This window comes from Capra hircus, chromosome 4, assembly GCF_001704415.2.
Source record: "Capra hircus breed San Clemente chromosome 4, ASM170441v1, whole genome shotgun sequence".
Classification (NCBI taxonomy): Eukaryota; Metazoa; Chordata; class Mammalia; order Artiodactyla; family Bovidae; genus Capra; species Capra hircus.
The window spans coordinates 16,631,010-16,644,090 of NC_030811.1; the positions used below are offsets into that span (position 1 = coordinate 16,631,010).

Below are 13,081 nucleotides of genomic sequence, written 5' to 3' on the forward strand. Positions count from 1 at the left end.
GGGTGAGGTGGCGGCGGGAGTGGCTGGGTTGCGGGCGAGGCTGAGTGAGCCGGGCGAGCAGAGCGGCCGGCAGGGAACGTGACGACTACTGCGGGTCTCGGGCGAGCGGCGGTGCGTAGGGCCCACGTCCAGAAGGGCGGGAACCTGGCTTGGGGCAGGGGTGGGGGCGCCGCAGGCGAGGGCCAGTCTGGGGGGCTTCAGGGGGCCGGGGCGGATAGGCAGACGGGGGCCGCCGGTGGGTGTGGCGCGGCAGGCCAGGCCGGCCGCCGCTCGTTCCCTCCACGCTGGGCCTGGCTTCTCGGCGCCCAGGGGCTCCGGAACCTGGCGAGGCCGGCGAGGACCGCTGCGGAGCGGGGCGGGAGGATTGGAGGGCCTCCGGGGAGAGCCTGGCCCGCAGCCAGCGCGGCGGCGCTCGTGCAAGTAAAGGGCTCCTCGTCTAGACCAGGTGAAAGGATCGCTCACAGGTAGGGCGAGGAGGCTTTTGGAAAGGATGTATGGAGGCCACAGAAGGAGCAGAGTCTTAGTGGAATAACTGGATTTTGCTTTTTGGCAACAACCGTGGTCTCAGTCAGGGATTTGATCTGGTTGCTTTTTAGTCCTTAACTCGATATTCTTCTTTGCCGAATGTGGTCTGTTTTGTCTCACTTTTGACTGGATTTTGGGAATGTGCCTGCAGGGCTTTTGGTGTTTCCAGAAATTAGGCGATCGCCTGATAATTTACAGAAATGATTATAGGGGGTTCGTGGGGTCAGCAAAATCTAACTCTTAATGGCCATAAGCAGAGGAGTAGCTAAGCCCATGTGCCACAATTACTGAGGCCCAAGCGCCTAGAGCCTGTGTACGGCAAAAAGTGAAGCCATTACAAGGAGAAGCCTGTGCACCGCAAGTAGAGAGTGGCCGCTGATCGCTGCAACTAGGGAGTGGGCCATCCCCACTCCCCGCCGCTCCCCTCCCACCCCCCATCACGGCGGCTAGAGAAAGCCTGCACGCTGCAAGGAAGACCCAGAGCAATCAAAAATCATAATTAATAATAAAAAAAGGCTGTCATCTGGACTTCAGATGGCCCACATACAGCATGAAAGTTCCAGCTAGAACAGCTTTCTTCAGTGTTTCGATGCCTGAATTATTATTTTTTTCCATTGTTGAATGTTTGCTGTATGGCAGGCACTATACTTAGAACTCTTTTTAAATGATCTCATGTAAATCCTTCGTGAGGAAATTGAGACTCAAAGGTGAGAAGTCGAGGGTCTTGGATTCTAGCTGGAACTTTCATGCTGTTGTGTGGGCCATGACAGCCTTCTCTTAATCTTTTTTAATTATTAATTTATTATTTTTGATTGTGCTGGGTCTTCCTTGCTGCCTGCAGGCTTTCTCTGGTTGCCCTGATGGGGGGAGGCGGGGCTCCTCTCTAGTTGCAGTGATCAGGGGCCACTCTCTGTTTGCGGTGCACAGGCTTCTCCTTGTAATGGCTTCACTTTTTGCCAAGCACAGGCTCTAGGTGCTTGGGCATCAGTAGCTGTGACACATGGGCTTAGTTACTCCTCTGCATATGGAATCTTGCTGGACTGGGGATCAAACCCATGTCCCCTGCATTGGCAGGTGTGTTCTTATCCACTGCTCCACCAGGGAACTCCTGTTAATCTTTGATTTCAGTCTCTGCATCAGAAAATAACCACAAAAGGATACTTTTAGAAGCTCAAAATCAGTGTGGTGAATTGTTACTGACTCCAGTACTCTTGCCTGGAAAATCCCATGGACGGAGGAGCCTGGTGGGCTGCAGTCCATGGAGTCGCTAAGAGTCAGACACGACTGAGCGACTTCCCTTTCACTTTTCACTTTCGTGCATTGGAAAAGGACATGGCAAACCACTCCAGTGTTCTTGCCTGGAGAATCCAGGAAACGGAGGAGCCTGGCGGGCAGCCGTCTATGGGGTCGCATAGAGTCGGACACGACTGAAGTGACTCAGCAGCAGCAGCGGCGGCAGTGTGTATTAGTCATTGTCTCAGGCTCTGATTTGTCTTGTTCATCAGTGATAAGGAAATGTCACAGCAATGACCTTTGACTTGACTGTAAGTCCTTTGTCTTGGAGAGGGAAAGATTTCTATCTTGAAAACTATTGTCTTTGGAATATGTTCAGAATAGGTAGGAAGAATGTGGTTTGGGGAATGCTAGAATGAGTTCAGAGAATTTTCTAGAAAAGTGATAAGTATTTTACATCTGTGAGTGAGTAAAAGTTGCTCAGTCGTGTTTGACTCTTTGTGAACCAATAGACTATACAGTCCATGGAATTCTCTAGGCCAGAATACTGGAGTGGGTAGCCTTTCCCTTCTCCAGGGGATCTTCCCAACCCAGGGATTGGACCCAGGTGTCCTGCGTTGCAGGCAGATTCTTTACCAACTGAGCCACAAGGGAAGCCCAAGAATATTGGAGTGAGGAGCCTGTTCCTTCTATTTTTTTTTTCTTGTTGCATTCATACACAGTTTTAATTCAATTCTTGGAACACCCAAGTAGGTGAGTCAGTGACAATGTTAACAGCGGATCTTCCCAACCCAGGAATCGAACTGAGTCTCCTGCATTGCAGGCGGATTCTTTACCAACTACATCTGTGGTAAGGAACAATTTGAGAAGAGAGATAAATTACAGGAAGGCGTGTGTGTGTGTGTGCACGCTAGATGTAAAATAGTGAAACCTTGCAGGAGGATGTTGCATTAGACTTGATGGAAGAGATGGGTGGTTGATTTTGGTAGCGGCGTGGGGATGGATAGAAGAGGATGGATTGGGGATGAACTTTGGAGGTGAAAAGGATGGATTTAGCAATGGGTAGGATGCAGAAGCTGAGAGGTAGGGAGAAATGAGGGCTTTGTGCTGGTTGCCTTGGTGTTACCTTCTTCTGAGGACAGTGCTGGTGAGGGACAGGTTTAGAGGGAGACAGTGGAGAATTGTGTTGTAGCTCCAAGGATGGCCAAGTGGTCAGTTGGCTGTATTGTTGGAGCCCTGGAGGGTCCAGGTTAGAGCTGGTGCTCTGGGAGTCGTTGGCAGAAAGCCCTGGTACCAGATGACGGGGAGACAGAGGTTGGAAGTTTTAAGAGAGAGCCGTGTAAATGGTTATCTTAGAGGCTGAGAAAGCAGGTCATTAGGGAAGTGAAGACTTGCTGGGCAGTGTTGCATGCCCTTTGAGGTTTGTGGTTTTGAGTCTGAAAAGCAAAACCAGCCTGCTCGTGTGATTTTTCTCTGGCAAAACTCCACCACTTAGGCGCAGAGGAGGAGGCCAGAGGCAAGCAAGGAAAAAAGGCTCATAAGGCAGATAAGCCTAGATTCTAAGTTGGGAAAGAAGAGGAGGAGGGTCATGGATGAAAACAACTTGGGGAGGTGACCGAGTTGGGAGCTTGCCGAGGCAAAATGACTGTTCGAGTGGAGAGTTTGAAGTAAGCAGTTTTCTGGAAGTAAGGAAAGTTGGATGTTTGAAATCCAGTTTGGGAGGTGAAAGGGCAGACATGGCTCAGACGGTAGAGAATCTGCCTGCGCTGTGGGAGACCCAGGTTCGATCCCTGGGTCAGGAAGATCCTCTGGAGAAGGAAATGGCAACCCACTCCAGCTTTCTTGCCTGGAGAATATGGGATGCACTTAGCACCGACTGGTTGATGCACTTACTGTTGACTGGAAACTGGCTGGGTTTTGACCACGGAGTGGGTTTTTCTTGTGCAATAGAAGAAAAGATTGGTGGGAAAGAGGCCAGGGGACTGTGGGGTTATCCCCTTGGGTGTTGACAAGAGACAGAACGGGGGACAGTGAGAGAGCAGGGGACAAGAGCTGGGACGGGCAGTGGGCAGCAAGGCCCAGGAGCTTCAGAGAAGCTGGCCTTTCGCCAGGAGGAAAAGTGGTTGTGAGAAGTAAGATTGCTTCTCCTTGAAAGACCCCAGGGGAAGTGGTGTTATCTAGGGGCAGGCAGGAGTCCACCAGGATAAGTAAGAAAGACAGGAACTTGCAAAACAGGGTCCTGATATACAGAACTTGATTAACCACTTTTGTCCATTTCCAGAGAGCGTTTCCTTCCCGCAGTGGGGTGGGATGGCTGGGCAAGGTTGGGTCTGATGAGATGGAGGTGACAAGTGATCACCTTTTCTGCCTTTTTTTCTGCCTTTCCTCTTTGCAATCTGTTTCCCCCCAAGAAAACTTTAATTCTTAGTATATTTGAGTTGGAATGGATTCTAAATATGTGTGGAACGTGAAATTTGTGAAATGTCTTATTTTCCAAGGCAGTGTTCATAAGGGGGAGATTGCCAGCTCTGCCTGGACGTGTCACAAGTGAAGCCATCTTTCATTCAGCCTGGATCACACTATATGGAGTATTCCATTCTGGGAAGTACCTTGTGTGGAAGATCCTGTGGGTCTCCAGAAAGCTTCCTGACAAATCAAATGAGTTAGTGATCTCGATCTTTCTTTGAGAAGTATTATAGAACAGGGCTTGATGGTTCTTTCTTTCTTTTTTTTTTTTAAAGTCTTTATTGAATTCATTACAATACTGCTTCTGTTTTATGTTTTGGTTTTTTGGCCCAGGAGGCATGTGGGGTCTTAGCTCCCTGACCAGGGATCAAACCAGCATCCCCTGCGTTGGGAAGCGAAGTCTTAACCACTGGACCACCGGAGAAGTCCCCTGATGGTTCTTTCTGATGGCAAGGACCTACCTTCTTATATGTTTAATTTTTTTAAAGATCATTCTTATTCTCCCATGACATTTGTATATGCAGTATTCATGGATAAAGAAAATACTAAATGACCAGCTTCTAGTAATTTAGAAACACTTAAAATGAATTTTGGTTTTATTGATTATAACAACACTTACATATACTTGAAAAATGTTAGATTTGTTCAGTCTATACTAAGAGCCAGAAAGAAAATATTGTAAAAATAGAATGTGCTTGATGGACTCGGACTTGGTAAAAAAAAACTGTGCTTCCCAAGGGCCCCAGAGCTCACGGATGATCAGATATCACTTCTGTGATGTAGGGCTTATAAGTACAAGGTATTATTAATGATTGTAATTACCTAGGACCAGGTGTTGTAGTAATATTCATTTTAAATGGCTTTCTGCCAACATCAGGTGAATATTTAAAACTCTTTCCCGTTGTAATTATGAAGCATTTTCTCTCCCGTCACTGTAGCTAAGGAAAAAGTGGTTTGTTTAGGAACTAAATCTAGGTAGTCTCAAACATCTTAGTAGTCATTTAAGACCATTGGGCTTCCCAGGTGGCTCAGCACGGAAAGAATCCGCCTGCAATGCAGGAGCCTACTTGCAATGCAGGAGACCTGGGTTTGATCCCTGGGTTGGAAAGATCCCTGGAGAAGGAAATGGCAACCCACACCAGGATTCTTTCCAGATGGTAGTCATTTAAAACCATTATTGTTGCTTACAGCCCTGAAATCCTCAACCATTATTGCCGAAGCAACGTAATCGAGGTCTGTTGGAGCATATATTTTTGGAATTATTATCTTACCTGATTAATTATAGAATTTTGTAGCCCACGCCCTTTTCTGAAGTATTCAGTCCAGCGTTTTGAGTTGTGAATGTGTTCAGTTCAAAGAAGTAGGATTTGTTAAGAATAGTTAGAGCTTGGAGTTGTTTCACTTGGGCGTCGCATTCAATTTGGCGGATGGAGGTAAATTTAGCAGTAACACTAGTAGCTCTTGGGTTTGTCACTTCCTGGAATTATAGACAGAAAGTTCACTTACATTTTTGTGAGTGGAAATTTATAGCCTTACTCGGCTTATAATTTTGTTAACATTTTTCAAGGAGAATGAGTATATGACATGAGCTACATCTTCCAGTTATGGGATTAACCATGGGCAAATCAGTGACCAAAATAATTCTCTTAATACCTTTCATATGTTGTTTATTGTGGTCTCATAACTCTCAGAAGAGACAGGCCATTTTATAAATGACGTATCTGTGAATCAGAGAGACTGACTAGTCCCAAGGCTCACAGCCAGTTGGTGAATCAGCTATTGTGTTTATATAATTTTAACCACCTCAGCTTTGTACTTTTTAATTGCAAAGTTTCAGGAATGGCCTTTCAACTGGGTCTCTTCAGCATTTAAGGTTTTCAGTTCACTTGCCAAGCAGTAGTATAAATTATAGTAGAGAAGAAGATTATAAATAACAGGTACAGGGAACACAGCCTTGGGCAAAGTCCTGTGATAAATTGACTTTAGTGTTGGGAGCTCTTAAGTTTATCTCCTACCTTGACTGTTTATAATACAAGATATTTATATGTTTAAAACACAAGATATTTTGTTAATTTTATTTTTTCCTACTGTGAAGATAAGGCATAGAACTTTTCCAGCTCTGTGGATGTTTTCCACAGTAAGATACACGTTTATTGTAGAACTTTTAGGGAAGTATATAGAAAACTGAAACTACCTATATTCCTGCTACCCAGAAAGAGCTATATATTCCTTATTTACTTGTAAATATTATGTAAACCTAGAGTTTGGTTCAGAGAAGGCAATGGCAACCCACTCCAGCACTCTTGCCTGGAAAATCCCATAGACGCAGGAGCCTGGTAGGCTGCAGTCCATGGGGTCGTGAAGAGTCAGACACGACTGGGCGACTTCACTTTCACTTTGATGCATTGGAGAAGGAAATGGCAACCGACTGCAGTGTTCTTGCCTGGAAAATCCCAGGGACGGCAGAGCCTGGTGGGTTGCCATCTATGGGGTCGCAGAGTTGGACACGACTGAAGCGACTTAGCAGCAGCAGCAGCAGAGTTCGGTTGATTACATTTAAATGTCATATGCTACTTTTTTCACCTGACATTTTCTCATGTTATGAAGAAGTCTTAATTGCCTTCCAGTGCAGGGGATGTAGGTTTCGATCCTTGGTTGGGATCAACTCAGCCTACTGGCCCCAACTAGAGAGAGCTTGCGAGTCACAGTGAAGACCCAACACAGCCAAAAAAAAAAAGTCTTAATCATCATGTCAAATGATGAAATGATAAAATATTCAGCCAGATGTAATTCAGCCACTGTCATTTGTTTAATTGTTCCCATCTTACATGCTTAGGTTGTTTCTGCAGACTCATAACTGGAGACATTAAGTTTAGATGCTTACTTTACGCTTTATTATTGTTGGACATCAGAGCGTGCATAAGACTTTCTGAGAGGGCAGTGGAGAGGTGAGAGGAAATAGTGGAAAGAGGTGGCAGAGTGGCCCTGTTTCTTTCCCCTGTTCCTTTATGACTGACACAGATTTTGTTTCTTCACATAAGAAGAAATGACTTTTTGTGAAAACTTGCTTTTGTATAGAGTTGAATGTATCTTGTATTTCTTTAGGAATAGATCCCTGACAGTTGAATTATTCTTTTTTTTTGTCAGCAGCTCTCAACACAGCCAGATCAACTTCCTGTAAAATGTGTTAGTTTTCACTTCTGTCAGCAGTGTATGAGAGTTTAGGATCTTCAGATCTTGAGCTACATTGAACAGTCTTTTTAACTGTGCAAACTTTTTTTTATTACCATGATTGGCATTTCTTATGTACTAATGAGATTAGAACTTTTGTTTGATAAGTTTAATAGCTGTTTCATTTCTTCTGAGTTGTCTATTCATTTCCTTTGCTCATTTTCGGGTCTGAATTAGTGATTTTCCTGTCAGTCTGTGTGAGAGTTCATTCTGTTAGGACGTAATCTTTTGTCCAGGATTTCTTTTTAAAAGACTGGCTAATAGCTATAAAACATAATCATCAATCTGGTTTTCTGGTGTCAACTAATCCATGTGATTTTTTTCTCCCCCAAGGCCTGATTATATAATGTTAAGTCTAAATAATTCCGTTTTTGGATAATATGCCTATTATGAGTAATGTTAATTCTGTGTTTTGTCTTTCCAGAAAGAAGAAATGATGTAAACCATTCACTCTCCAGACTTTAAGGTCACGGTGAGAAGGAAGGTCAGGAGGAACATGGCCTGGCCAAATATTTTCCAAAGAGGAGCTCTGCTCTCCCGGTTCAGCCATCATCACATGGTCGTGTTCCTGCTCACCTTCTTCAGGTAAGTGGGCCTCTGAAGCTCTGCTCTTGTTGTTGTTCTTGTTTTCCTTTTGAAGGAGCTGTTTATTGCGTGGCCAGATTGGCCCGACTCATGGTCTGCTGCTCTTTGTGAGCTCTAGTGTTGTGGATCTCCATTCTCGCCTGTGTTTGGCAATGTTTGAGGACATCTTTAGTTGCCACACTAGGGGAATGGGTGCTGCTTGTATCTAGTAGGTAGAGACCAGGGATGCCACTAAACATATTGCTGTGTCTGGGACAGCCCCCCATGGTAGAGAACTTGGGGAGCCCAAAATGTCAGTATGGCTTCTCTGGGGGCTCAGACGGTGAAGAATCTGTGTGCGATGCAGGAGCTGCAGGTTTGATCCCTGGGTTGGGAAGAGCCCCTGGAGAAGGGAATGGCTACCCACTCCAGTATTCTTTCCTGGAGAATCCCATGGAGAGAGGAGCCTGGCAGGCTACAATGCATGGGGTCGCAAAGAGTCGGACATAACTGAGCAACTAACACAAAATGTCAGTACCGCTATGATTGAAAAACCTTGATCTGATATAAAGTCCTTTAATTGTTAAAACCAGGAGCTTGAAAGCAAAGGATGTGCATTTCTAGGGAGGGCTGTGTGCCTCATTGAGCAGTAGAGATGGTCGGAGATCTCTGTGAGGAACTTTGGTTACTCTTATGAGAACCTGCCCAGTCAGCATGCCGAAGAATCGACCGTGTCTGACTCAAGGGCCCTTGGTAGCTCTCGGTAGTGGTCTGTTGATGACGTCAGCCAGACTTTTTGGTGTTGGGGGCACAGTATTCACAAATTCTGTGACTCAGTATTTTGATTATTTCTTCTGAATAGATTTTATTTATTATTAATGTTTATTGAAGGCACCACACATGATAATTTTTTTTCAAGGCAGAAACTAGGAAAATGGTTTTCTAATTATATAAGAGTTGGTAGGTAATTTTAGATACTTGCTTTACAGGAAATCCACTTGTGAGGGGTTGAGGAAAAGACAGGCCTCAAGGAAAAAGCTATTGAATGGCTAGTGTAGGGAGTGGCCAGAGGTTGCTAAAGACTTGACCTTATGGAGCTGCAACCATGATTTTAAGGGGCTGGGATCCGGCGCATCTCCATCTTCTGGGTCCAGGGACCTGCTACAAGCGAACATGGGGGTTTATATGGAAGAAGACAGGTTAATTGCTCCTTTGCTTAGCGGAGGCTGTTTCAATGGATAGTTCTTATAAAGCAGTACTCTTTCTTTTTTAAAAGAGAAGAATTCTAAAATGGGATAAAACGTGGCAATACATCTGTGATTTTATCGAATGTGTTTTCTCTTTTATGCATTCAGCTATATTTCCTCTTTCTTTTGTAGTTACTCGTTGCTTCACGCGTCAAGAAAAACATTTAGCAATGTCAAAGTCAGTATCTCTAAACAGTGGACCCCAAGTGCTTTTAACAAGTCAGCTGAATTACTGCCTGTGGAGGTAAGCAGAAGAAAGAGCTGGGATGAATGAAGGGAACCTTGCCCTTAAATTAAGTTCTGTTTTATTTCATTCATCCTTTGGATAACTTACTCTTTCCTGTGGTATAAAATCCAAACTGTTCTGCCTGCTTTCTTAGCTTGCTCTGATTTAGGTCTGTCTTACCATTTCAACCAACTTATTTCTTACTGTTTTGAAATCACACAATTCTGTTTTTCTTACTGTTTAGTGGCTGAGTCACGCCTGACTCTTTGTGACCCCATAGATTGCAGCACACCAGGCTCCTCTGTTCTCCACTGTCTCCTGGAGTTTTTGCTCAAATTCCTGTCCATTGAGTCAGTGATGCCATCTAACCATCTCATCCTCTGCCACCCCCTTCTTTTGCCTTTGGTCTTTCCCAGCATCAGGGTCTTTTCCATGAGGTGGTTCTTTGCATCAGGTCGTCAGTGTTGGAGCTTCACCTTCAGCATAAGTCCTTCCAATGAATATTCAGGGTTGATTTCCTTTAGGATTGACTGGTTTGATCTCCTTGCTGTCCAAGGGACTCTCAGGAATCTTCTCCAGCATCACAATTCAAAAGCATCAATTCTTTGGTGCTTAGCCTTCTTTATGGTCCAACTCTCACATCCGTTCATGACTACTGGAAAAACCATAGCTTTAACTCTACAGACCTTTGTTGGCAAAGTGATGTCTCTGCTTTTTAATACACTGTCTAGGTTTGTCATAGCTTTCTTTCCAAGGAGCAAGCATCATGGCTGCAGTCACCATCCTAGTGATTTTGGAGCCTAAGAAAATAAAATCTATCACTACTTCCAGTTGAAGTGAAGTGAAGTGAAAGTCACTCAGTCATGTCTGACTCTTTGCGACCCCATGGACTACACAGTCCATGGAATTCTCCAGGCCAGAATACTGGCATGGGTAGCCTTTCCCATCTCCAAGGGATCTTCCTGACCCAGGGATCGAACCCAGGTCTCCCCACGTTGCAGGCAGATTCTTTACCAGCTGAGCCACAAGGGAAGCCCAAGAATACTGGAGTGGGTAGCCTATCCCTTCTCCAGGGAATCTTTCTGATCCAGGGATCGAACCCAGGTCTCCTACATTGCAGGCGGATTCTTTTCCAACTGAGCTATGAGGGAAGCCCACTTTCTCCCCTTCTGTTTGCCATCAAGTGATGGGACTGGATGCTAGGATATTAGTTTTTTGAACGTTGAATTTTAAGCCAGCTTTGAAACTCTCCTCTTTCACCCATATCAAGCAGCTCTTTAGTTCCTCTTCACTTTCTGCCATTAGAGTGGTATCATCTGCTTATCTGAGGTTGTTGATATTTTTTCCGGCAATTTTGATTATAGCTTGTGGTTCATCCAACCCAGCATTGTACATGATGTACTCTGCATGTAAGTTAAATAAGCAGAGTGACAATATACAGCCTTGACATACCCTTTCCCCGTTTTGAACCAGTCCATTGTTGTATGTCCAGTTCTAACTGTTGCTTCTTGACTTGCATACAGGTTTCTCAGGAGGCAAGTGAGGTGGTTTGGTATTCCTATCTCTAAGAATTTCCCACAGTTTGTTGTGATCCACACAGTCAAAGGCTTTAGCGTAGTCAGTGAAGCAGTAGTAGATGTTTTTCTTGGAATTCCCTTGCTTTCTCCATGATCTAGTTGCTGCTGCTGTTGCTAAGTCGCTTCAGTCGTGTCCGACTCTGTGCGACCCCATAGACCGCAGCCCACCAGGCTCCCCTGTCCCTGGGATTCTCCAGGCACGAACACTGGAGTGGGTTGCCATTTCCTTCTCCAATGCATGAAGGTAAAAAGTGAAAGTGAAGTCACTCAGTCATGTCTGACTCTTCACGACCCCATGGACTGTAGCCCACCAGGCTCCTCCATCCATGGGATTTTCCAGGCAAGAGTACTGGAGTGGTGTTATTGCTTTTTCCTCCATGATCTAGCAGATGTTGGCAATTGGGCCTCTGGTTCCTCTGCCCTTTCTGAATCAACTTGTACATCTAGAAGTTCTCAGTTTATGTATTGCTGAAACCTAGCTTGAAGGATTTTTGAGCATAACCTTGCTTACAGGTGAAATGAGTGCAGTTATGCAGTAGTTTGAGCATACTTTGACATTACCTTTTTTGAGGATTGGAATTAAAACTGACCTTACCAGTTCTATGGCCACTGCTGAGCTTTCCAAATTTGCTGGCATATTGAGTGCAGCACTTTAACAGCATCATCTTTTAGGATTTGAAATAGCCCAGCTGTAATTCCATCACCTCCACTAGCTTTGTTCGTAGTGATGCTTCCTAAGGCCCGCTTGACCTCACATTCCAGGAGATCTGGCTCTAGGTGACTGACCACACAATCGTGGTTATCTGGGTCATGAAGACCTTTCTTGTGTAGTTCTGTATATTCTTGCTACTTTTTAATCTCTTGATTCTATTAGATCCTTACTGTTTCTGTCCTTTCTCACACCCATCCTTGCATGAAATGCTCCCTTAATGTCTCCAATTTTCTTGAAGAGATCTCTGGTCTTTCCCATTTTATTGTTTTCCTGTATTTCTTTGCATTGTTCATTGAATGAGGCTTTCTTATCTCTGCTTGGTATTCTCTGGAACTCTGCATTCAGTTGGGTATATCTTTGCCTTTCTCCCTTGCCTTTCACTTCTCTTCTTTCCTCAGCTATTTGTAAAGCCTCAGATAACCATTTGCCTACTTCCATTTTTTTTCCTTTGGGATGGCTCTGATCACTGCCTCCTGTACAGTGTTATGAACCTCTGTCCATAGTTCTTCAGGCACTGTGTCTACCAGACCTAATCCCTTGAATCTGTTCATCACCTCCACTGTATAATCAATCATATGAGATTTGATTTAGGTCATACCTGAATACATAGTGGTTTTCCTTACTTTCTTTAATTTAAGCCTGAATTTTGCAATAAGGAACTCTAGTTCTGAGCCACAGTCAGCTCCAGGTCTTGTTTCTGCTGACCATGTAGAACTTCTCCTTCTTAGGCTGCAAAGAACGTAATCGATCTGATTTTGATACTGACCATCCATTTGGTGATGTCTATGTGTGGAGTTGTCTCTAAGGTTGTTGTGAAAGGGTATTTGCTGTGATTGTTGTGTTCTGTTGACAAAACTGTTAGCCTTGGCCTGCTTCATTTTTGTACTCCAAGACCAAAGTTACCTATTATTCCGGATGTCTCTTGATTTCCTACTTTTGCATTCCAATCTCCTGTGATGAAAAGGACATCTTTTTTTCTTTTTTTGGTGTTAGTTCTAGAAGGTGTTGTAGGTTTTCACAGAACCGGTTAACTTTAGCTTCTTCGGCATCAGTGGTTGGGACATAGACTTGGATTACTGTGATGTTGAATGGTTTGCCTTGGAAAATGAACCAAGATCATTGTGTCATTTTCGAGGTTGCACCCAAGTACTGAGTTTTGAACTCTTATTGACTGTGACTTTTGAAGAGCAAGCTTTTAGACTAGATGGCTGGATTTCCTGACTGGGGCTTGACCGGTGCTGTGCGCATAGTGAGTACGTTTGATCATTCACTGGCGTGCCATTAACCCTAAAGATGAAGT

General features: G+C 44.5%; 1 protein-coding gene across 1 annotated transcript in view; it reads left to right on the forward strand.

The window, feature by feature from the left end:
• SLC37A3 (solute carrier family 37 member 3) overlaps window positions 5-13,081 on the forward strand; it is a 51,075-nt gene continuing 37,998 nt past the window's right edge. Inside the window, exons 1-3 of the mRNA XM_018046868.1 lie at window positions 5-111; window positions 7,880-8,040; window positions 9,399-9,510. Of these exons, the coding sequence (XP_017902357.1) occupies window positions 7,952-8,040; window positions 9,399-9,510 (201 nt within the window). The 5' untranslated portion in view covers window positions 5-111; window positions 7,880-7,951. The remainder of the gene's footprint in view (window positions 112-7,879; window positions 8,041-9,398; window positions 9,511-13,081) is intronic.